The sequence below is a fragment of the Anarrhichthys ocellatus genome, unplaced genomic scaffold, assembly GCF_004355925.1.
Source record: "Anarrhichthys ocellatus isolate YVR2014 unplaced genomic scaffold, GSC_Weel_1.0 scaffold11, whole genome shotgun sequence".
Lineage (NCBI taxonomy): Eukaryota > Metazoa > Chordata > Actinopteri > Perciformes > Anarhichadidae > Anarrhichthys > Anarrhichthys ocellatus.
Window position 1 is genome coordinate 4,060,950 of NW_022280041.1, and position 23,679 is coordinate 4,084,628.

Genomic DNA, 23,679 nt, shown 5'->3' on the forward strand with positions numbered 1-23,679 from the left:
TGTGTGTGTGTGTGTGTGTGTGTGTGTGTGTGTGTGTGTGTGTGTGTGTGTGTGTGTGTGTTTGTTGTAGAATACCTGACCGGACTGATCTATGGAGGCAATCTGCTGGAAGACGGCCGTACCCTGTTTAAATATGGATTCAGGCACAAGTCAACCAAGGACTGGACACTAAGTCCTTGGTGGGGATTGATGGATCCTGAGGAGGGAGATGGTGGAATGGGTGACAAGGGGGGCACAAACAGAAGTATGGAAAAGCTCTCTTTTTTTTAAACCTACTCTGAATTAGAATAAGACATCAGAGCTGCACTTTTAACAGTTTGCTCATGAACCACTGTGCTGTGATTTTGGTGTAAATAGAAACCTAATCTCCTGTAATAGTGTCTGCTGTTTGATGTACAGAGAAAGTAGAAGGGTGTGCCTTGAACTAGCTTTTAATCTGGTTCAAACTGGTGTAATAATGTAATATGTTTCCCCATTATGAGAATAATATTGCATTAAAGTAAGCTAAATATATTGTAGAATAATGTAATAAATTCAGCACATAGTATAATCATTTAAAAATACTCTCCTTAAAGCAAAGGGACCCTTCTAGTTTTACATGACATACATGGAGTCTATAATTTATTGAGAACATGGATTAGTTTCCAGTACGCAGGAAACCACTCCATGTTAACGACTGAAGTCAGGGATCAGACATCAGCTGGAGAAGTGAAATCAGAGACACCTCCACTTCCTCAACCAGCAGCAGCAGAGTCGTCTCCACAAGGATTAATACTGAGGACCTCCTACCAGACAACAAAAGAAGGCACACAGATGAACTGCTAAATGTTCTCGTCACGTCAGCAAAATGTTGTTTATTTTTCTTTTACTGTTGTATTAAGTGATGTGTAACCAACTGACATGGCTGCAAACTATTAACCAGTTTACACAAATAATTTGCAATAATCCAGTTTGCTTTTCAGTCCCACATGTCTGCATGCAGCAGCACAATGTTAGATGTGCACTCTGCAGTGGTTAAAGTCAGTGTGTGTTTTATTTTCCTGTAATGACTACAGTGTCTCTCCATGTAATATTCTGTTCTCTTATTTGTTGGACTTGCAGCGGTTCAACAGGCCTTTTTCACAGCAGACATTTTGACTTGTCCAAAGTATGAAAAGCACAGGTCTCACTAATGACACTAACGATGGCTCTGTTCTGTTCAAGTGTCCCAGTGAGAGAGAGCCAGCATGCACAATACAGGATCCTGAAATCAGAGCAGCTAAATGGAATTCAGCCATCGTTCATTTAATCATTTACACCTGTGATTTTCCTAATGTCTCAACCTCACCACCAAGCTCCTCAGGACAACAGTGCCATAATATTGCCATCGATGTCACGATGAAATTCAAATAATCTGTCCAGTCATGATCTTGTATCTATCCTCTTACACTTTCGCTCTTGGTGTCGTTTCTTTCGGATCTGCTGTTTTTCCCATTTTGGTTCGAATTGAGCTCCTTGCATCCCTAAAATATGTGTAATTTTCTCCATCACAAACATTCCCTGGTGATCAAGTTACTATTAAGCTGCTGTTTAACTTTGTACAACATAGAGGAAATGTATTCACATGCATCCACCTGTTTGACATCAAATAGACGCTCTGCATTATTTAAAGGGTAAACTTTATTACGTGATACAGTTATCAATGATGAACAGAGATCAGTGCTAACTTTCAGTGGCAGCGTCACAAACCAGCCTTTTACGACATCACGAGAAATGCAGTAGATATGTTTAATGCTCACAATGTTATAGAACAAATAAGCTAAGTCTAGACTTTGAGCTTCAGTTGCAAATAGAATCTTAGAATAAAATCCAACAGTGGAAGAACAGCATATAGTGTGACAGAAGAAGGCAGTAAGACACATCATGAGCAGTGACCGTGTGCACATTCGCTCCTATTTTCTGCGCCACACAGGTATGGAGGTTTGTCTGGGAGCTACGCCATCACTGCAGGCGATGAAGTAGGAGCTCGTCTCCAGGCACTTAGGAGTGAGCTTCAGACACACGAAGCAGAACTCAACCAGGCAGCGAGGGCAGATGATGTTCTTGCAGCCCGTTTTGTCGTGCTCCACCTTCTGACCGCAGGTGGGACAGGCCCGGATGGAGGGGCACGCGTCGACCCCCTCAACCTGATCGAGGACGGCGGTCCTGCAGGTCCTGAGGAGCTCGAGGTCGTGGTTGACGCAGCCGTAGTTGTCGCAGCGGTCGGAGCGCGGAGCTGCACCCTTCCATTTCTTCAGACACTGCCAGCAGAAATTGTAAACTTTCTGCTTGTCTGATGTGCAGACTGTGCACTGCACGTTGAGGTTACTCGGGTCCTCTCTCTCCAGATAGGTTTTACACCCAGGACACTGTGGGAAAGGACGTGAGAGACAGTAATGGAAAAGTGGAATTCACTTATTTACTTTAGAGTTAGATGAGAAGATTGATACCACTCTCACATTTGTCAGGTAAATATGTAACTTGAGACAACACCCCTTTAGCTTAGCTTAGCATGAAGACTGGAAGCAGGGGGAAACGGCTAGCAAGGCTCTGACCAACTGTAACAACATCTGCCTTTCTGCACCTGTAAACCTCACCAATTAAAATGTTTTATCTATTTTGTTCAATCCTAACAAACACTGAAGAGTAAACATTTTAATAGGGTGATTTTTCTGCTATTTTGACAAGCCAGGTATCTGGTTTAAATGTGCTCGTGTATATATATATCATGACTGGCGTGGCATCAAACTTCTCAAACTCTTCTGTGGATTTTTTTCTGTTACCTCCATCTGCGTGATTGCTGTAGTAGAAACAAACAATCTGTGCTGAACTCATAAGTAAATCAGTCTGTAATTTGCTGAAGGTGGAGACGACACCGGTGACACTTACTGTTTTAAACTCACAGTACTCTGTGGCAGCCAGACGTGCAATGTTCTCCTCAAAGTACTGCATCTCTTCGGGGGTCAGCACTGCCAGTCTGCGCACCTCTTGATAAGACCAGTCTTCATCACACTTATGTAATGTGTCGACCATTAAAGCAGGGCACTTAAATTTGTACTGGCCCTGAAATTTAAAGGACACATGTTATATTGTCAGTCAAACCTGGTAAAAACTGTCTGGGAGTGCAACTTAAGAAAGGTGTAATTCAGTATAATAAGCCGACGACATCCAGTCTGGACAAAGGTCACACATACACACTGAGGAAAATACACTTTTGCATGAAAGTGATGTGAGGAAGCCAGTGTTCCTCTGTTAATTTGAAGGGAATATGTGTCAAAAAGTAGTTTAATAAGTTGTCAAAATGGGCTCTATTTTATTGCCGGTGAATGGTAGTGGAGGAAATAAGTTATTCTTAGGAGACTGTTTGAAAACTCCTCTGACATGGAGTGAAAACGCACCTCTGTGCTCTGTCACTGAGATGGTGGAAAGTACCTGATCCAGCAGGCTGCGGCACCACCCGGTGAGAGACTCCGGGGTGACGGCATGACCGCATGACATCTCTGCTCGGAGACACTTGTCTCCCTCCTCTGGTGCTGGGGAGCACAACAACAAGAGCAGACATTGAACTCACCATTACAGTCGCATCCAACGCGGAGGGGAAAAAAATAAGATAATAATTAATTAAAGCTTCGCATCCGGATCTATGTTTACATACAAACAAAGTAGAATACGTGCAATTCGTTAAGTTGATTAATAACGATAACCAATAAACGCACCGCAAAACATGAATCAAGAAGATCTTGCACATATTCGACAATATAATTTATTTATTTATTGGTGCTTACGTAGTGGATCCAGATCATCTGGTCTGTTCACAAACTTCAGAGTGGTGTCTTTGGGGTCGTATCTTTTCTCCCCCTGATTAGTCATTTTTGTTTCAGCTCCTCTGCTCCCCGTTGACAAAACTGCTTCTCTGTCTGCTCTGGTTGCGCAGTTAGAGGAGGTGAAGGAGGTTGACTGCTGTGTCACATTCACTGACTTCTTTTTACTTTCACTTTCCCCCTTTCGGTAGTTACAAGAAGTCACGTGAATGCAGATCTGGATTCCCCTTCTATTACTTGCATTCCATTTGAATGACCTTATTTTATTTACGCACACTGTGCACAGCCTTTGGTTTGTGGCCTTTCTGTACATAACGTATCACTTTAAAATAAACACCGTACGACAGGTTACCTATTCTGATCAATCAATCAATCAATTGATAAACATTTTCACAGCAGCTTCTTAAGACAACCAGAATGAGGAACAGCTGGTAAACAAGATGCCAAACCATGTAGCTGGAGTATCAGGTGATTCCCAGTTATCAACACCAGATAGCGAAACTGAATAAAGAACTGCATTGAAATATAGTTTTTTTTTTGGCTGTAGAATGGAAATGCTGCTCAGGCTTTAATGATGGAGACAAACTCCAGTGTCCAAAATGTGCAAGTGGTGAGGGGTCTTTTTTGTGTGTGGATGCTGTTGGCATGAAGCGTTTGAGTGCAGTCGGGAAAGCACACACAACTATAGACGTCACTTGCACAACCTGTTAGACAACAACACTTAAGCAGCTGGCACTGAAGAAGTTGGTATTATTGTTAATGATGATGATAATTTAGTATTAATGGTTGCAATCATGAGTAGCTACTACTTCATCTCTGGCACGGTCATATACTCTCATTGTTTTTATATATTCTGTCTGCTACTTGTGTATTGTATTGTGTTGCACTGTTGGGACGAAAGTGAAAGTATCCTCGGCTCCTCTCACGTCAGATCCCTGAGATCAACGCCCTGAAGGGTCATTATATCTGAGCAGCGGATCCGAAAGCAGCGCAGCAACTCACGCACACACAAAAAAAACCTCACAAAAATGGGGAAAATCTACCAGGTCGTTGTGCACGGGCTGAGGGGGGAGAAGATGATGATCGACCTGTGCAACACGGATGAGCAGTTTAAGAGCATGACGGTGCTGCAGCTGAAGGGAAAGATAGCCGAGAGACTTCCGGAGACCGCAGGTAACTTAAGTGCACCTGTACGCTTCCTTTGAAGTTAGACAAACGTTTAGTCGACGAAGGAGCTTTTGCATTATGGTTTCGTGTTGTTTTTTTGGTCAGGAGATCTTAAGGAGTTAATGGTTTTTTTGGGGGAGGGGGGGGGGTTCTTCATCTTACAAAGCAAAGACTTAGTTCGCAGTGGTGAAAGTACAAAGTACTCTTGTTTACTAGAGGAAAAGTAGTACAGAAATCCTGCATTCAACATTTTTCATTGACAGCAAGATGTAGCCTATTAAAGTAAATTCATCATTATGCATGTACATATGAGCAGAATTGTAATGTTCTATTTTGTGAGAAATGTTGTGCTCCTATAGCCTACTGGCTGTACACCATAAAGTAGTATAAAGTAGCACCAAAACCACTCAATATACCTCAAAGTTGTATTTAATTATAATACTTGATTAAATTACATAGTTCCCACTGGTGATTTGATAATGTCGTCCAGATTAAAACCGGGATTCTTCCGAGAAGAAACAGATTCCTAGTGTTAGTTATAAGGCCAAGAATGTATATTTGAAGTTTACATAGAAAGGAAACTTGTATTTAAATGATATATCTGTTTGAATGTGGTTCTTTATGTTTAATTATGTCTCTCTATCTGTGTGTGTGTGTGTGTGTGTGCGTGTGTGTGTAGGAGAGGAGGCTCTGCGGCTGATCTTCACAGACAAGATACTGGATGGAAACAAGGTGCTGCTGTCTGAATTTGGGATCCAGCACATGTCCGTCATCCACATGGTGGTGAAGGTTCCTGGAGGACTGACCGCTTGACCGAGACCAACTACCCCCTGCTGACGTTTACACATTTTAAAAGCATCACTGTTTTATTGCAATGCTCCTTTTAATACTGCCATTTTTAAACAAATAAATGCTGCTGGTGTTCTACCAAATAAATAAAAGTTCTGCCTTAAGCCTCGTCTTTGATTAAGTGTGCAGATATTAAAGCCCACACTGAGGCCACATCAACAAGGCATCAAATACAGGCAGGAAGTCTCATATGATGAACAGGGTCCACCATGGGACAATGCAAGGGCTCTCGTGGCCTACAACAGAATAAGTGACATAAATAATCCCAAGCATAAAATCAGTTCTTTAAATTGTCTAATCGGTAAATTGAATAATTCAATACTATATTAGCAATAGGCTGCACATCTTTATGGCGGAATCTAAACGCATTTAACAAATATCAAAATTCACTACACACACGTGGTGTGCCTTTAAGGATTCCTTTATAAAGAAACATCTCCATGGATAACCATAGATGATCCACAGATAGTAAAGGTGCATCAGACAGAGCATATGCTGCGTTCATGTCCTCCCGTAAAGCAGAGAGAGAAGACAGAGGACAAGCTTTTTCGTAGCTTTCGATTTATTTTACTTTAATTTCCACAAAGAGCCTTTTGTGCAATATTGTTTAATTTCCTTGTCAGTCATGTGAACCGTCTCCTTAATGAAATGTATTTCCGACACACCCTGAATGCAGCATTTCATAGGTTTCTGACTAACGAAAGAGAAAGTATACACCGAGGGTTACTGGAAACAGAGACACTGCGCGTTCGTGTCAACGAACAGGAAAGTTGACCTACTATCGGGAATGTCTTGAAATTGTGAGTTTTAGAACTGAAGGTGAGCTCAAAGTGTTTCTGCATTTGTGTGTTTGTTTCCAAAACAGGTGCGATTGATTTATTGTCAACAAGTAATTGTCAACTCCTCTGCAGTCAACAGTGAAGCAGCGGACTGAGACAGTCGTTTAAAAGGAATCAAAATGGAGTTCTTGACCAATAGTCTACAGTCTATCTACAAAATGTTGCCCTCTCCAGGTAAGATGTACTGTACGACCTCTATAATGGTGTGAAGACAGTTATGCAATTTACAGTATTAACAATTTCCTCCCTGCAGCCAAAACGTACCATGGCTTGATGAACCAAGGGGCAACTTGTTACCTGAACAGTGTGCTGCAGGTGCTGTTCATGACCGAAGACTTCAGAGAAGCTGTGAAAAGGTTTGTCCAACTTCATCCCATGTAATGCATTTAAAACGTATCGAGGCAACAGCGCACCTTTTTATTGTGTCTTCATTTTGTGTAGGCACACCTGTGATAATCCTGGCACTGAGTTCATTGATCTTCACCTGAAATCCTTGTTTGATGATTTAGAACGATATGACACATACACCTATAAAATCACAAAGAAGCTATGCATCGATAACGGTACAGTATGTCAGAACAACAGATGACATAAAGGTCACATGGACTATAGTGTCAGAAAATAATCTCAGTATCTGCATCCTGTGCTCTAGAAGTGTTAACACTTCCTTTAATCCCCACATCCCCCTTTAATTATTTCAACTTAACTTGACCCTTTAATTTGTAAAAGAAATACACATTGATTTCTGCTCTTCCCCCTCAGTGTATGAACAACGTGATGCCACTGAGTGCTTTGAGAAGATTTTAGTTCTGACCAGTAGCGAGGCATCACAGGTAAAGACGACATCATCAACATCGAAGGGATTCTGTACTTCAAATGAAAAATACTTTGTTTACCAGTTGTGTGCTTTCAGATCTTCCACGGACAGTTGACACAAAAGACCACATGTTCTACATGTTCTCATGAGACTGACAACGACGGGCCGTTTTGGTATCTTACTCTTGCATTGCTGAATTCCTACAGGGGAGACTATAGCGTGGTAAGAAACTCACAACCTGACAACTTTTAAAGCATTTCTTTTCTTTTAGCAGATGATATCTAGTAAAGTAAATATGCTAGTTGCAGGAGAGCATGTTGTTCAGTAACGAGATATCAAAAACTCTCTTGAGAAGACATTTATGAACACGGCACACACATTAAATAGGGCTGGGCGATAATTCAATATGATGATTTGTCATCTTTCAACTGAATCATATCACGATAAAATAGTTTATTGCAATACAAAATGACGTGGTCTTAATTGATAATAAAGCACATACTAACTCAAATTTCTCAGAAAATCTGATCAAACTCAGCTAAATCAAACTATTTTCTTAATCAGACTGCTCAATATTTGTGAGCATGTGTGTAAACATAATGTATAGGTGGAAATATTTATTTTTTCTGTGTAATTTCACTTGAGTAGTGTTCATTTTGCCTTGTCGCTAATTTCACACGCAAGTGACATGAGTGCTTTTTATCAGGTGGATGGCATTGACGAGTATTTCAGAGCTTCACATTTCAGCGGAGAAAACCAGATGTACTGTGACGTGTGTGATGCCAAATCTGATGCTACTATGGTGAGTAATGAGAAAGCGTGTTTTAGTATTTGTTTACATTTGCACTGTGATTTTGCAACGACGGTATCAAAAGTTGATTATGTTATAAGAGTATTATAATATAAGATATTAATAAGTGTTGGGAACCCGTTTCTTTCAGAAATGTGTCATAAAGCATCATCCAGAGGTGTTGATGCTGCTGCTGAAGAGGTTTGAGTTTGACTACCGATACATGGCGTATGTCAAAAACAACTGCACTGTGGATGTTCCCCGCACCCTTCAGATACCAGAGGTGTGGCATATTTCACTATTTTATCATGAAACATTTCTTTTTCATTTCTGATCATATTTTCCTCTGGTGATCAGAATCAGACGTATGAACTGTACGCGGTTGTGGACCATTTTGGAGATCTGAGAAGTGGACATTACACTGCAAAAATCAAATCTCAGGACGATGACAGATGGTATGACTTCAATGATGTCAAGGTCGAATTGGTAAGACTGATCATTCGTTGTGTTATTGACAGTTATATATTGCATTGCAAAAAAAACAAAACAGATTCATCACGTTATGTTTGCTTATTATTTTCATCAACAGCTTGTTTGCCAGCCAAACTTTGAGAAGTAAGTTTCATTCCCACCATACATTTTTTGCCATTATTTCTTGATTGATTATGAATTTATTATTTTCATTTAGACTGAATACACCACATACGCATGTTGTATATTACACCATGCTGTGGCATTGGGTTCTAAAACCCAATCTTTAAAACGCTCCCACTTACCCCACAACCTCCACTGACTACGGTGCTGCAGAAAAGAAAATGACAAATAACCCTTTCTGCACGCTCACATGCATGCATACCTACATATTAGTGCATGTGAGCGTGCACAACAGACACTCACCTAACACAAGCCATACATCTAGCTGTATTTGAAAATGACCTCGCTCTCTTTTGCACATTTCTCCCGCTAGATCCAGCAGCGCTTATCTTCTTTTCTACAGGAAAAAGAAAGGTAAGATGGCAGACATTTTCATTATGTTACTGATGTGTTCAGTGTTCAGATTGCTTGGTACTGTGCCTGAATTTACTTTCTCCCTATTTTCCAGTGCATGCTGCTGATACTTGTACTCAGGACACCGGAGAGATGTCGTCTCCTGGAGGCTTCCCGCCTGCTACCAGTAGTATTTACAATGACCAGTGTCAAGATGCTGCAAAGAATGAACCTGCAGTAGCAATTTCTATACTCAGAAATGAAGAAACAGAAATTAAAGCCATAGTCTCTGTTGGGTCTGGAGGAGTGGGGCTAACATCTGACCTCTGCAAAGAGGATCAGGACAATGGAGGTTATTCCAGGCAGAGCAATCATCAGGTCTGTAAAGAGGACAGGAATGACTTGAGTTATGCAGAAAAACAAAGAGACAAGGATGAAATAATGATGGTTGATGAGGAAGACAAGAGAGGAAATGCACAGGCTGACAACCAGACAGAAAGGAGAGCAAGCTTATCTGGAGAAACTCAACTAGAAGAGCGTGTTGATGATCCGGATGATGTCACTGTCAGTGTCAGGAGACCACAGGAGGGTGAAGGAATGCGCAACACGAAGCGAAAACAGGAAGTCAGCAATATGCAACCTCAGCAGGTTTGTGTTGACATGCAGAAAGACGAGGAAAAAGTGGTAATGGGTGTAAATAGAGACACAGGTGGAAGGAAGGAGAGGAGAGCAATAGCTTCAACAAAATACCTAGACAGGGATGCAGAGCGTCGGGACGATGAAGGATTAGATCATGTCAAACAGTACATGTATGAAGATCAGGAAGGTACACAGGAAGTTAGTCAAGATGACTTCAAACCTGTTAGTGTGGACAAACAGGAGGATGTGGAGAGAATGGAAACAGATGATGAGGAAAGGAAAGCAGGGAAAGTAAAGCTCTTGACAAGATATGACCTCTACATTGATGGCATTCAAGGCAGTGGAGTTGGTAAGAAGAAACAGAACACGCCTAAAGATGATCAGAGGTCTAAACGAGGAAGTGGAAGCATGTTTTATCAAAGCCCTGAGCAACTGAGAGTGGAGGAGAGGGATGTGAAGGGAGACAAGCAACAGAAGAGAGGAGATGATGCGCATGCACAAAGGAAAAGAGCATCAGAGAGACAAGAACAGGATCAGAATAGGTCAGAGTGTGTTACAACACAGAGAGATGTTGATGCAGCGAAAAGAGCCAAAGCAGGTAATGAACATATTCAAAGAGCGGACTCTTCTCTTAGACAAGCAGGATTGGCAGGAAGCAGCAGAGTGACAGAGAACAGGGGAGATGGCAGTGTTGAAAAGTCTGAACCATCAAAAGCAAGAACTGGATTTAGTGAGGATGCAATGGAAGGAAGACGTAGTTCAAAGCAGTCAAAAACATACCGTGGAAAGATAATTGACGAAGAAATTATAAGAACCCATAGTGGTGTTCAAACAAGCACCGTGACAAAGAATATAAGAATAGTAACTGAAGAAGGAAGCTCTCAAGGCAGCCGTAAGAGTTTGGTAGAATATGATGAAGGTAATGCTGAAATAGAATCTGATCCAAAAACAGATGCAAAGGTCACATTGTCAAAGGGTGTTCACGATTTACGACTGGATCACCCTTTGCTGAAGCCAAAGAAACGCAGAAAAGAGCAGAATGAGACAAAGAGCACAGTTCATTCAAATGCCAGAAAAATGCAAAATGTGTCTGATGAACATGAACAAGCGGTTGGGAAAAAACATGCAGTGAAAGAAAGAGGTGAGAAGAAAAGACACTTGTGGCGTCGCTCTTCCCCTCTGAAGCAAAGCAGAAAGGGCAATAAGACTAGTGGGTGTTTTTCTTTTTTTTGTAAAAGCCGGAAAACTGCAGACCTGACTTCAGAGTCAGATTAAAAGGAAATACATACTTTGTCCAGTTAAAACAAAAAATATTATTTTAAAAGACTGCATGTCATTGTGGTGAATTGTTGTTTTTTTTATTGATACTTGGCAGTATTGCACTCTACTTGCTCAATCAGCAATCGGGCACTACATGCAGTGCTGTAATAATGTGTATGTTTTAGTTTGAGTGTCTGCTGGTAGCAATATTTTGTTTGTTCATTCTGGTTAAGTCTATTTAACAGTGTGAAATAAAATAGTGTTGAAGATTTATTGCATCAATAGAAAGTAATGCTTTGGGAATTGACTTAAAAAAGATTTAAATTCAAGGAAAAACAAGATCACTTGTGTTCGAATCATGTGAAATCACATTCACGGATTGAATGATCAAACCTTTGTTTGTCGTTTATTGCTACACTATTGACTTTTTGCATTTTATTTTGAAAAGCTTTCTGTTAAGTTGTTGAGAGATATATAAATATATATAATTTTCTAATAATATCTAATTTGAATCTCACACGAAATTGTGTGAGGAAGTATGAAGTCAAATGGAAGTCTTTGTATAGATATTTTATTTGTGTTATTTTATGTATCAGTGTTTCCTGATTTTACTGTTAAATAATATTTTTAATTAATTAGGCGTTTTGCACACTGCTCTAGTAAACTGTTGCTGCACTGCCCACTGACTAATGACATAGATGCTTAATATTTGATGTTTATTACTTTGAACCAAACTATTGTAGTCATTTGTGTCATTTGTTGGATTCTGATGGTGATTTAAAGAAAATATATGTACAATAAAATAAAACAGAGAAAGTGAAATACATGCACACACACTGTTTTTGTGGAAAGTCCTACAACAGACGCTGAAGTAAAGTAACAGTAGTCAAATTAAAAGAAAGAAGTGTGTATGCTTTAAATATGTTGGATATTGCATTGGATAATATGTTAATATAATATGTTACTGTGAGACTGTTCAGGATTAATAGTCATGTTGTTTCTTTGGTTTAACCTCCCCTGAGTTCATATCATGTTCATGTTTAAAGAACACTTTGTACCAGGAAATATATCTTTGAGACTATCTGAAAGGATCGAGCAACAAGCCTCCACCCCTGCCCTAAATGAAGCAGTCATGAAAAAAACAGACTGTTATATCACTGACATTTGAGTTTCACTTTCAGTCTGTTGCATATTTACAAGAATTCAAATGAAATGTGGACAGACAGGTTTGGTTTCCCCCTTAAGTTGCTTCTCATTTAATTTTAAAAGGGCAGGATAAAGAACAACATTTCAAATTTGTATTATAGTAGACCAGAGTTACACTGCACAGTATCTTAATAATCAGAAACAAACGTGTACACCAAACATGAGCGAAGCGCGTTGCGTACGGCCAGGAGAATTGACTCTTCACGCTTCCCGTAGAATGTTTTTTTCTTCTCAAAGATGGCTGCCATCAGGAGCGGGGTGACTCCGGGTTGCCTAACAAGATGTTTCCTGAGACAAACTGGAAAACCGAGCCGAGGCAACCATCCACTTTCAGACATTTGGAACCACGTATGTCTTATTCACGGTATCATATCTGTTAACTTTATCCCTGTTTCTGGAACAAAGACACAAACTACGACTTTCAACGGCTAACTCGCTAGCCGGCTAGCATCGTCGCTGCATGCCTTCTGTGTGACTTTGACAGTGTCAGGCACTCTGGTGAAGACCGAGTCCTTGGGTCTAATGTAACTGTTAAATCGCCAGGTTTTAAAACAAGAACAGCATGGGCAGTATAGCTAGAATCCCTGGAATACGTGCTAAAGACCACCAGGAGTTTATTGCCTTAAATAAAGTGTGCATGTGTGTGGTTGTGCAGGCTAGCAGGGCTCTGTTAGCAGCTGCTAGCTTTGTCAACAACTACCACAACATGTATCCAAAAGTAAAGATACTGGGGCTGTTGCTCTACTATTAGCTTAGCTATGGTTAATGGTTTAAAGCTACACCTGCTATGCTGTTGTTTAGTCTAAACCTAGCTGCCTTGTCCTGTAGGAATCTCCTAAATGCCACCAGAGGTGAATGTTTAGCTATATTAGACCTGCTGCACACCTGTTTTTTCTGATGTCTAGGTTAGAAAGTTCAGGTAAATGGTAGATTTCTCCAGCTCAGATAATTTAGGTGTTGTAGTTTTGACAGTAATTTAGGGTAAGCTGTAATTATTGATGCTGTTATTATTGTCAGGGCCAAATGTTGCACGATATGATTTACGTCTGCATTTAAAGTATTGTGTAATTAAAATCTCGTTTTATGACAGCCAAAAGTGCAACCAGCCCATAGATGATAAAACACATACTGTATATTGGTCAGGTTTCTTAATTCTCCTCCCAGCAGTTCTCATTTTGTTGGCTGAAGTGGAAAATCTAAAATCTTCATTTCCCTCATTACCGTTTACAATAAACACATGGCATTATTATTGTTTGATTTGATCATTTTGACAGCTCAAACAGGTTTAGGGCTGTGACGCGTGTCATCGGATTGTAGTTTATTCTGTTTGTATATCTGGCCGTGTTGACACTTTGTCCCTCTGGTTCACACACACAGCGGTTGCTCCAGAAGTCCCATCTGCACACAGCTTTTGAGTGTCGCAGTCCTGCCACCAGGACTCTGCTGGGCCGCAGACAGCATGGGAAGTTCCTCTGGGTGACCGCTCTGGCAGTCAGGCACAACAGCTCACAGGTCAGTTGGAACACCGGTGAATAGTCTAATGACAAAAGCTGCTGTTGAGAAGCATCAGTGAACGGCACTTCTCTAAGGTCATGTGAATTGGTGAACGGTTTTTATTTTGCGAAAGAGTTTTCCCTTTTGAGCATAAAACTGCCAAAAATAAAAACAAATCTCTATATTGATCATGGTTTCGGCTACCATGAAACCTGCCTCACCTGATTTGTCAAAACATTATGTGTTCTTTTTATTCATCAGTACTGCTCTTGAACACAGCTGCTTCTTCAATTGGACAGCTGCCTCTCACATTAAACACTAGAGTGATGGTGAGAAAAATGTGGCTCCACCAACACATTTTGTAATGAAATGTTGACGATATGACTAGTATCATAATTGCACATCTTTTATTTATATGTAGTAAATGTCTGTTTGCACTCAAAAGTGTTGTTTTGTGATGTTGTTTCTTGATATTTGTAACCAGTTTCTGTCCGGTCTTTTTTTTTTTTAGGGTTACATTTTATTTTGAAAATATATATTTTTTTCTTGCACTAGGGCCTTCAGTTAGTTCTATAGTTTGTATAGTTTTTGCAATTGTTCTGTGTTTTTATATTAAAATCTATCAAATTAAACTGAATTGTGTTCTGGTCAGAATGTGAGATGTTTTGATGCGTTGAATCTTTGCTGTTGAACAACTGTTTGATTAAATTGTTACACCTTTACTATAACCAGATCCCACCTGAGGATGGAACCAGAGCGGGTCCGGTCCTGGACTCCTCCCCCGTCTCTCTGCCCGCTAACCTTACTACCCCCGTCATTGCACAACCCATCACTGAACAGGTGGAGCCCTCACCTGAAGTAAAAGCATCGATCTAAGACCTTTTAATTACCTTCTAACTTGAATGTTTCCATTTTCATCAATATTTTCAGATCACAGTTGAAACCCTTTCCATGGCAGCACCGTTAGTGGACATCTCTCCTCCCGTCTTGAATTCCTCCCCGGAGCTTTTGTCCGCTGACCCCGCCGCTGTTTTATCGCAGCCGTTCTTTGAGCAGGTGGCTGACGCGGCGCCGACTGCTATGGAGGTCTTTCAGGCCGCGGCTACAGAAACCAGTTTAGCGGAGCTGGGACTGGGCGCCTACACACCAGTGGGGCTGATCCAGAACATGTTAGAGTTCATGCACGTGGATCTTGGTTTGCCCTGGTGGGGGGCCATTGTTGTCGGTAAGCAACACTGACTATCAATCAATCATTCAGGCATTCTGGGGGAAGTAGTCAAGGCAGGTTATATCCCTGTCTTCTGTATTTCCTGTGTCATCTCTGATCCTTTTCTACCTGTTTCCATTAATCTCTCATAAAGGAACGGTGTTGGCTCGTATGGCTGTGTTTCCGGTCATAGTGAAGGGCCAGAGGGAGGCCGCCAAGCTGAACAATGTTCTGCCCGAGATGACCAAACTCACTTCCAGGATGAACGAGGCCAAACAGAGTGGAAACAAATTTGATTGTAAAATTTCTCTCTTCTTTCTTAATTGCATTTCTCTTTCCAGTCACAATTTAGATGTGTGTGTGTATGTGTGTGTGTGTGTGTGTGTGTGTGTGTGTGTGTGTGTGTGTGTGTTGCATCAACTTGTCATGAGCTGCTGTTTGCATGTTACAGTTGCCAGAGCTTACTCTGACCTGAACCTGTTCCAGAAGAAGCATGACGTAAATCCTCTCCGTGGCTTCTTAATTCCTGTGGTGCAGGTCAGTTTATTTCTTTATTCTGGTTTCCCTGTTATGTTGTACTGGGCTAAACCGAATTATACACCTGAACTTTCTATTAACACGTATCTAAGCTATCAAAGCAGGACACATTTTCATGTCTAATAACTGCCTTACAGTACTATCACCTGCCGTAAATAACAAAAATATATATGTATCTGTATTCTCGCTCTTAAAGACGGAATAATAGCAAATATAAACATAACCTTTGAATGGTCAACCTATAATACACTATTCAAAATATGTATACAATGTTGTATGAACTTAAATAATATAGGAACAGATATCACGTGTGATAACAACATTAAAAATGTACCAAATACAAATATGTGCCTCCTAAGTAGTACTTAGCAGCTGTTTTTCACAGTTTGTCTTATATATCCGTCTGTTCCTCCAGGCACCAGTCTTCATCTCTTTCTTCATCGCGCTGAGGAAGATGGCGTATCTGCCGGTGCCCAGCCTGCAGACAGGAGGCCTGCTCTGGTTCACAGACCTGACGGCAGCAGATCCTTTTTATATCCTGCCGTTGGTCGTCACTGGAACCATGTTCTTCATCCTGGAGGTGGGCCAGCTTTCACCTGACCACAGTAGCTGTAGAATCAACCCTGTTAATCTGCATAATGTTTAATTGCTTTTTCAACGCCAGCCAGGAATAAACACACTATCACTTCACTGAGTTTTTGATGGTGTTATGATCTTGTTTTAAACTGTTTAATGTATTTTTTCGTAATAATCACCACATTGTCGCTCCGTCTCTTTGTAGTTGGGTGCAGAGTCTGGTATCGACAACCCCAACCTGCGAGCCATGAAGACTGTGTTCAGGATCATGCCTTTAGTCATCCTCCCCCTCACCATCAACTTCCCCACGGTCAGTCTGTCACTCACAACAGTTTCTCTTCTAGTGGGTTAACCTCAACTCAATTCACAAAGAACGGATTGCAGCCGCTGATAGCACCGTGAATTGCGCATCATTGTGGCTCTTAGTGCTGATCTGTGTGAATTGGATTCTTTTTGGAATGAGACTCGTTTGCATAGAAAGGGGCCAATTTTGCAGCAAACGTCTGCATATTACCTCATTTAAATACGCGCAAATAGCTCAGGAGCACTGCAGTGAGGGGTGCATTTCTCTTTTTATTTTTGTCTAGGCGGTGTTTACCTACTGGCTGACCTCCAACTGCTTCTCCTTGGCTCAAGTCGCCCTGCTCAGACACCCCTTGGTCAGAGATAAGTTGAAGATCCCCGAGAGGATCAAACACCCGGCCTCCGGCCTGCCCCAAAGTGACGGCCTAATCGAAAGCATGAAGAAGGGTTGGTGTCTAAACTTGCATTGAATAGATTGGCTCTTAAGGACATGTGATGGATTGTGTTTTTAGTAGAAATATTAAACTATTTCTGTCTTTGTACACGTTGTGACTGTGGTTTGGTCTCCAGGCTGGAAAAACGCTCAGCTGGCCCAACAGCTGGAAGAGAGGGAACGAAGAATCAAAAATCATCTTGATCTCGCTGCTAAAGGTCAGTCCCACCACTACTTCACCAGCATCATCTGATATTAACTATATCTATGTATTCAAAGGTTTCTCATTGATACTGAGCTACTGGAATCTAAAAAACAACCTGTTTGATTAGAAACTACAAGAAACAAATGTCCTACTTATTCAAAAGGTTATTATTGACTGAAGAAAGTTAACGAATACAGAAGGATAGTGTACAGTGTACTTGGTGATGTCTTGATGTAAAATGGTACAGGGGCTCCCCCTTGTGGACACAGCCAGTTATTGCAATAGTAAGACATGAAATATATTTGTAAAAAACAGAGTATTAAGAGACCGATAGCCGGCTAATAGTGTGAAAAAAGTAATAATGCTGAAACAAACATTCATAACATGTTTCTTCAGACTAGACCTCATAATAATTAGTCAATTAATCAATTAGTCATTTCTCGTTACCGTTAACATAATTGTCTCTGTGCTGTCCAGGCTTTGACCCTCTGGAACTGAATGTTTGTGTCCTCTCTTTATTTCTCTCTGCAGGTCCACTGAGGCAGACTTTTACCCACAATCCCCTCCAGCAGAACTCGCCCATGGCTGCAGCATCATCTAAAGACAAGCAGACTAGTGGCAAGGCGAGGCCATGGAAGGACACGATTGGATAAATCCGACTGATAGCTTGACAATATAATGATTTATGTACATATTTATGGATGGAAGAGAGGACAGGGATTGTCATTATGTATTATTCTAATTAAAATGTCAAATCTGCATCAAAACTACCGCTTTGGTGTTGTGATTTCTGAGTACACAATGTATTGATTCACTTCCCAGTAAACGTCCTTGAAGCAGAAAGAAAGAACTGAGTACATTTACGTTGTCAATAAGTCATTTTATTATAAATGCATGTTTTCAGCTTAACCATCCAACAGTGTTTCACATTTCACAGCCCGTGTTTGAGTCGGACGCTGCTGCAAAAAGTCAATTAGTGTAAAAATAGCCCTTCACTAGACTGTATAAAACTGTTTATGAACTCTTCCCTCCACATTAGTGAACGTGGGAACATATTATAAAATAAAGTTTCTTATATTCTAATCTCTGACACTGCCTGATTTTCTATGTGAAAATAATAATAAGGCTGTTTCTATGGTCAGCAATTCTTTCAGTTTCGAAGCTGCACTTAAACAATTTAACCAGAATAATAATTTACTACCTTCCAGTAAAATCAAAAAAGGTGTTACACGTATGTAATCTCACACAAAATACTTGTCTTGATATACCAATTAAATAATTTCTCTACTAATACGTACAGTTCTGTGATAGAAAGAGGCGTTGACTTCTTCAGGAGTGCATTAAAAATGTCCTCTGAAGTCTCAGTCGGCTAGAGTGAAGTCTCGCCAACAAGCGCCCGGGCGCCATCATTCATACATTCATTAACATGATCACCATCAGAGAGCTGGGTCCAGCTCAAGCCCAAATGTTACGACCAGCGAGGCCTCGCTGCTGCTGTGGCGGAGGCGGCTGGCTGCGACGGGTGCAGGTGCACGGTGTTGAAACCAAACATCTACTCTGACTTGTCCATTTCAGTCACAACAGAGTAGCACACCTTCTGAATCAGCACGCCGGCTTTAGCTGAAAGAGATGGAGACGGGAGAAAGGTTAAGTTCATCTATTATTAGACTGAAACCTAATTGAATTGCAGTTGACGTCATGAGTTTTGGGTCCATGCAAAGTACTTTGCAGCTGTGATATCTGGTTGAGAAAAAGTACAGAATAGCCCTTTCCAACCTTGACAGGAGAGGAAGGTGGGAAAAGTGAGGAGACAGATGAGACGCACCTTTGAGCTGGGGGAAGGGGGAGACTAATGAAGACAGCATGGAGGAGAACAGAAAGAGGAGAGAGAGTGACTAAAGGTGGAGATAACTGAAAGCTTTAAAAAAGACAAACAGTGTCGCGCATCAAAGTAAACAGAGTGGCGGCAGTTCCCAGAACCGGCTGGATTTTCTGGACTTCTGTGAGCGCCGATAGCCGGAGCAAGTTTGGATGAATCTTGTTCAACTGTCTCTGAGACCTGATGTGTCCTGTTCTTTGTTGGACCTACACAAGTTAAGATAAGTCTCGTTTCCTTTTCTCCTGCCTCAGGTTCATAATGTGCATTAACCCTCATCTTCAACCCTCAACTGCCCTTTACCCTCTCATTGCCTCCTTGGACATTATAGCCCACCACAAAAACAAACGCTTTATTTAAATATTTAGGTAATTTGAGTTTGAGATATGTTGTAATATTCAAAAGCGATGAGCGAATCCTGCAGCTTCATCTTACCAATGAGGCTCCGTAGCCGCTGTGGCCTCTTATTGGCCGGAGTGTAGACGCAGAGGAAGTAGACGGGCACTCCCGACAGGGCGATGCCGATGCCGATCAGGGAGTTGACGGTGTCACTGTAGAGCGGCACCACCACCAGGAAGACCGAGAGCACACAGAAAACGATGGGGAAGAAGATGCTGAGCTGAGGAAGGAAGAGGTGAGATGACGGTCAAGTACTGTAAGCAAGGAAACATTAGTGTGCAAGTCTGTAAACGTTGTGTTCATAGCCCCTTTCAAAAGCTATCTCTGGTTCTGCTTCTTACCTTGAGTGGCCTCTTTCTGTCCGGCTGCTTCCAGCGCAGATACAGTTGCCCCAAAATGGACAGACCCACAAAGAACCAGTAGCTGAAGCTGTAGTAGTTGATCAGCCTGAAGACGTCCTCTACACACAGGTATATCAGAGCCATGAGGCCCTGCAGAGGCAGACAAGAAACATTGTAAGTCAGAATGCAAAATGTGGGGAAGGCTCTCTTAAAGATGCAACAGTGGGATTAAATTAAACTGACGTTGAAGAGCAGGGCGGGTACGGGGGTGTAGCGGTGGACGTGGATCATGCACAGGGAGTCGGGCAGGTGGCCCTCTCTGGAGCCCACGAAGAACAACCTTTTAAGAGACACAGAAATATGCAACAGAAGGGGTGATGAGTGATGGGCAGGGTGCTGATAACGCAGGGACGAAGTAAAAAAAACTAAAAAAATAGTCACTGACCTGGAGGAAGCCAGGATGGAGGCGTTGAGTCCTCCGAAGCAGGAAAGAGCCACAGCCAAGGGAATGGTCCAGTTCATGACACCAAACACCTGGTCTGCAAACGTCTGGAGAGAGAGAGAGAGAGAGAGAGAGAGAGAGGATGTGTGAGGCTTGATGAATGAAGACCCAAAGTGAAGTCGGTTATTGAGGATTACATATGCACCTACCACAGCCACAGCATCACTGTCCAAGATGGCGTTCATGGGGAGGATGGCGTAGTAGGCCACGTTGGTCAGGATGTAGATCACGGTGACGATGGGCATGGAGATAGCGATGGCCAGTGGCAGATTCCTGTAGTTCACGCGAACAAACAGCAGAGGGAAGCAAAAGAGATGAGATGCGAAGGCTTTAATGCGTGAAGTGTGTGAGATTCAGTCTGTGGGGTCGAGAGCAGATCGACCCCGTGGTTGAGGGGAGGATGGGGGAGGATGGGGATTGTGATAAATTGGGGGGTGTTTGTCACTTAATCTGCCTGGGAACTCCGGGAGAGGCTTGTGATCCAATCACATGTGTAGTCTTGCTTCATTTGATCAATGCTGTGGGAATCACACCAAGAGGCTCAGACGTACTCTCAATTAGGATGGGATTGTTTCTAATTGACTGACATTTCAGGAAGTAAATGCCACAAGTGTTGATCAAATCACACCAGAACTGGCAACCCGTACCCTGCAGCGTTATGTTTTATAATTGCACCGGAATGAAAGCATTTCCTTTTGGAATTCATGGGAATAAATCACACGAGATTAACTGCAACAAGTGTATTATCCTCACCTCTCTGGGTTCTTGATCTCCTCTGTGACAAAATTGAGGGTGTCCCATCCCGAGTAGGAGAACAGAGCAGAGTACAGAGCCAGAGCAATGTGTCCCGGATCCTGAGATGAGCCTTCAAACATCCCATCAAAGTTCTGTGTGTGACCTGGAAAACACCAACGTAACCATTTCATTTGAAGCAACAAATATCACCATAAACTCATCATTTATACCTCGTGTGTTGTGTATAAAAGTCAGCTTTTTTTTAGCTTCTACGCATTAGCTTTGGTATTGTTAAATCTTTAAGATATTGTGGGTGTTCTGGTTAGTGACCTTGTCCCATCTTCACCAGGCCAGTGATGATGACGGCGATCAGAGCGATGACTTTGGCGTAGGTGAAGAAGTCCTGGACCCTGGTGCCCCACTTTACATAGGCACAGTTCACAAAGGTCAGCAAACCTGAGGTAAATGGAAGCAACCAAAGCATATATATATATATATATATATATATTACTCACACACACAAACAAATCCTTTAACAGTGCCAGTGGGGGACATTTGCTCTGTACACCGAGTGTGTGCCAGCATGTTTCTGTGTGAGAGTATGGCTGATTTAAGGAAACGCTGCTGCTGACTCAAGCAGACTGGCCTGTTATTTTTCAGTTGAGGAAACAGCTGAGTGCAGCACATACAACATCACCCGCACACGCACACACACACACAACTGCACAAGAGTACAGTCTTAGTACAGTTTGTAAAGCTTCAAAGGATTGATCTGACGACGTTGTATATTTCTGTTCAAGGTTGGTGATTTGTGACTGTTTCTACTTATTGACCAGTGACTTATAAAAAAAGTGCTCCCAACTGTGACTTTTTCTTTATTGCCGTCCTTCACTTAGAGCAGCGTTGACATTCTTGGGAAACATGTTTTTGTGCTTCTTTCTGTGATTTATCTCTCTTTGGCCTCTTATCAGCAAATGAGCCCTTCAGGTCCATAACTGTGGCACGTTTGTTCTTTTTTGAATGAAGGACCGCCTTGACATAAACGTATTTCCTCTTGTGTAAATCCTCTTGACTCCACAAGTCTCGAAAGCACTGATAATACAAACTCACCTACAAACCTGCTGAGTGGACGTATTTTTTATCTACAAGTTCACCGCGTCAAAGCGCTCCCGCTCTCTTATCGCTCCACAGTGACCCTCCATCCACCAGATGTTTAAAGAAGAGACCGAAGCGGGATTACATCACCGACGTCTCCTCCACGTTGACCGCCGTCATCCGCAGTGAGGGGACGAATCATAACAACTATCGTCTTCCACCACTTTGACAGGTGGAGGGTCATAACAGGTCCGTTCCCAACAGGAGGCCCGGTCAAGCACAGCGAAACACACAGCCCCGGACAGCGGTGACCGGTGATGAGCGATGGAGACGGAGGCCTCGCCACACAGAAGTAGAGGCGTGGTGTGTTGACAGTGAAAGGTTAGAAGGGTGGGAGGTGTGAGATCGGGTTTGGGAGGCCGGCTGACTGGTAGTGGAGGTCAAATATGGTCCAGATGTGAAGTGAAATGGAGATCTTTAAAAACTCACCCAGTTGCTCACTAACTGTGAACTCACGTTTTTGTGAAAGTTGAGCCAAATCTGCTTTTCTGATACGTTGCAATGCATTATGGTCCTTTGCAGTGACTACCTTACATAGTGAGCAAGAGGGTCCAAAGATGTGACGTAAACATCTGGAGTTACCATTTTAAAATAAGTGAGTCTAGATTATGAGATAGTACACAAGGTTGAAGTCAGAATTATTACACATTTAGTAAATATAATTTGATTTAATATGAGATTGTAAAAAGTTGATATAAATCAACATTTTTACTTAGCTTTGTTAAAACTTTGACTATCCTATAATATTTTTATTGGTGTTGAGGTCAGAGTCTCACTGCAGGACTTTAACTCACTACTATCAGCCTCTCGTCTTGAGCTCTGCTTATCAGTGCATGGCACAAGTGTGCTCATGCATGCACGGGTGGGAGGATGAATGAATGAATGAAATTTATTGCAAACTAGCACAGTGTGTATTTGTTTATCTTGAACATCAAGGCTTGTCTGTATGAGATAACCTTCTTCTCTCAGTTGCCCGAGCTTTGGTATTCATCTCTTTGTGCTCGGTTGCCTCGGTGAGCGGTTTCGTGAATTTCTTATTAGTTTGATTAATTCAGTTTGTCAGCTTTGCTCTTTCCCGGTACCATTGTGTTCTAGTTACCTCGGCAATCTGTGCTGGGTTTATCTCGCCTTCTAAGAACAGTTTGTTACTGTTCCCATAACGACGCCAAAAAAGTCGTGACTCAGGTCGTCACGTGCGAGACATCATGCCGGGGTTTCTAAATCTGAGATTGAGTAAAATGGCTTTTCCCCTTACTCTTCCATAATGTGGTGCACAAGTTTTAGGGTTCGCTCAGTTCCTCTTCTTTCTGCCACAGACCTGCTGACTGCAGCAGTGGTGTCGCCATTTTTCACTTCTCTAGTCTATAAAGCTCACATGCTCTCTTTTAGATGGGGAAGCTTACAGTGGCACACATCGTCATTGTCTCTATGTCACTCGAACACTTACTCAGCTTTTATTCTTTTCTTACTCATTCTCACACACACACACACACACACACACACACACACACACACACACACAC

General features: G+C 41.9%; 5 protein-coding genes across 11 annotated transcripts in view; 3 read left to right on the plus strand and 2 right to left on the minus strand.

The window, feature by feature from the left end:
- LOC116385707 (ubiquitin carboxyl-terminal hydrolase 47-like) overlaps window positions 1–1,457 on the plus strand; it is an 8,311-nt gene extending 6,854 nt beyond the window's left edge. For all 4 annotated transcript variants that reach the window (XR_004212897.1, XR_004212896.1, XR_004212899.1 and 1 more), the window contains one exon: window positions 71–1,457. The gene's annotated coding sequence lies outside the window, so the exon portion shown is untranslated. The remainder of the gene's footprint in view (window positions 1–70) is intronic.
- Window positions 1,458–1,641: 184 nt separating this feature from the next.
- Window positions 1,642–4,059, minus strand: LOC116385708 (probable E3 ubiquitin-protein ligase ARI5). The gene is made up of 4 exons (XM_031851391.1): window positions 3,804–4,059; window positions 3,451–3,551; window positions 2,908–3,081; window positions 1,642–2,387 (listed from the first exon to the last, which is right to left on the minus strand). Exons 1-4 carry the CDS (start codon window positions 3,886–3,888, stop codon window positions 1,932–1,934), a joined length of 816 nt encoding a protein of 271 aa, XP_031707251.1. The 5' UTR covers window positions 3,889–4,059; the 3' UTR covers window positions 1,642–1,931.
- A 2,362-nt stretch (window positions 4,060–6,421) lies between these two features.
- Window positions 6,422–12,000, plus strand: LOC116385568 (uncharacterized). 2 transcript variants are annotated; one of them, XM_031851154.1, is made up of 12 exons: window positions 6,422–6,674; window positions 6,767–6,868; window positions 6,948–7,050; window positions 7,136–7,257; window positions 7,457–7,527; window positions 7,608–7,733; window positions 8,218–8,313; window positions 8,453–8,584; window positions 8,659–8,787; window positions 8,891–8,916; window positions 9,269–9,309; window positions 9,404–12,000. In XM_031851154.1, the coding sequence occupies exons 2-12, from the start codon at window positions 6,814–6,816 to the stop codon at window positions 11,200–11,202; spliced, it is 2,700 nt and encodes an 899-aa protein (XP_031707014.1). In that variant the 5' UTR covers window positions 6,422–6,674; window positions 6,767–6,813; the 3' UTR covers window positions 11,203–12,000. The 2 variants fall into 2 exon arrangements, with proteins under 2 accessions (XP_031707014.1, XP_031707015.1); XM_031851155.1 differs by having other exon boundaries at window positions 6,422–6,655.
- Window positions 12,001–12,593: 593 nt separating this feature from the next.
- Window positions 12,594–17,915, plus strand: oxa1l (OXA1L mitochondrial inner membrane protein). The gene is made up of 11 exons (XM_031851268.1): window positions 12,594–12,741; window positions 13,771–13,905; window positions 14,620–14,727; window positions 14,818–15,112; window positions 15,249–15,392; window positions 15,546–15,631; window positions 16,047–16,211; window positions 16,413–16,517; window positions 16,795–16,957; window positions 17,081–17,161; window positions 17,680–17,915. The coding sequence occupies exons 1-11, from the start codon at window positions 12,631–12,633 to the stop codon at window positions 17,799–17,801; spliced, it is 1,515 nt and encodes a 504-aa protein (XP_031707128.1). The 5' UTR covers window positions 12,594–12,630; the 3' UTR covers window positions 17,802–17,915.
- Window positions 17,916–17,994: 79 nt separating this feature from the next.
- slc7a7 (solute carrier family 7 member 7) overlaps window positions 17,995–23,679 on the minus strand; it is an 8,381-nt gene continuing 2,696 nt past the window's right edge. For all 3 annotated transcript variants that reach the window (XM_031851271.1, XM_031851270.1, XM_031851269.1), the window contains 8 exons: window positions 21,332–21,457; window positions 21,020–21,164; window positions 20,416–20,539; window positions 20,210–20,313; window positions 20,008–20,104; window positions 19,765–19,914; window positions 19,460–19,643; window positions 17,995–18,768 (listed from right to left, as the gene is read on the minus strand). In XM_031851271.1, coding sequence (XP_031707131.1) covers window positions 18,701–18,768; window positions 19,460–19,643; window positions 19,765–19,914; window positions 20,008–20,104; window positions 20,210–20,313; window positions 20,416–20,539; window positions 21,020–21,164; window positions 21,332–21,457 — 998 coding nt within the window. In that variant the 3' untranslated portion in view covers window positions 17,995–18,700. The remainder of the gene's footprint in view (window positions 18,769–19,459; window positions 19,644–19,764; window positions 19,915–20,007; window positions 20,105–20,209; window positions 20,314–20,415; window positions 20,540–21,019; window positions 21,165–21,331; window positions 21,458–23,679) is intronic.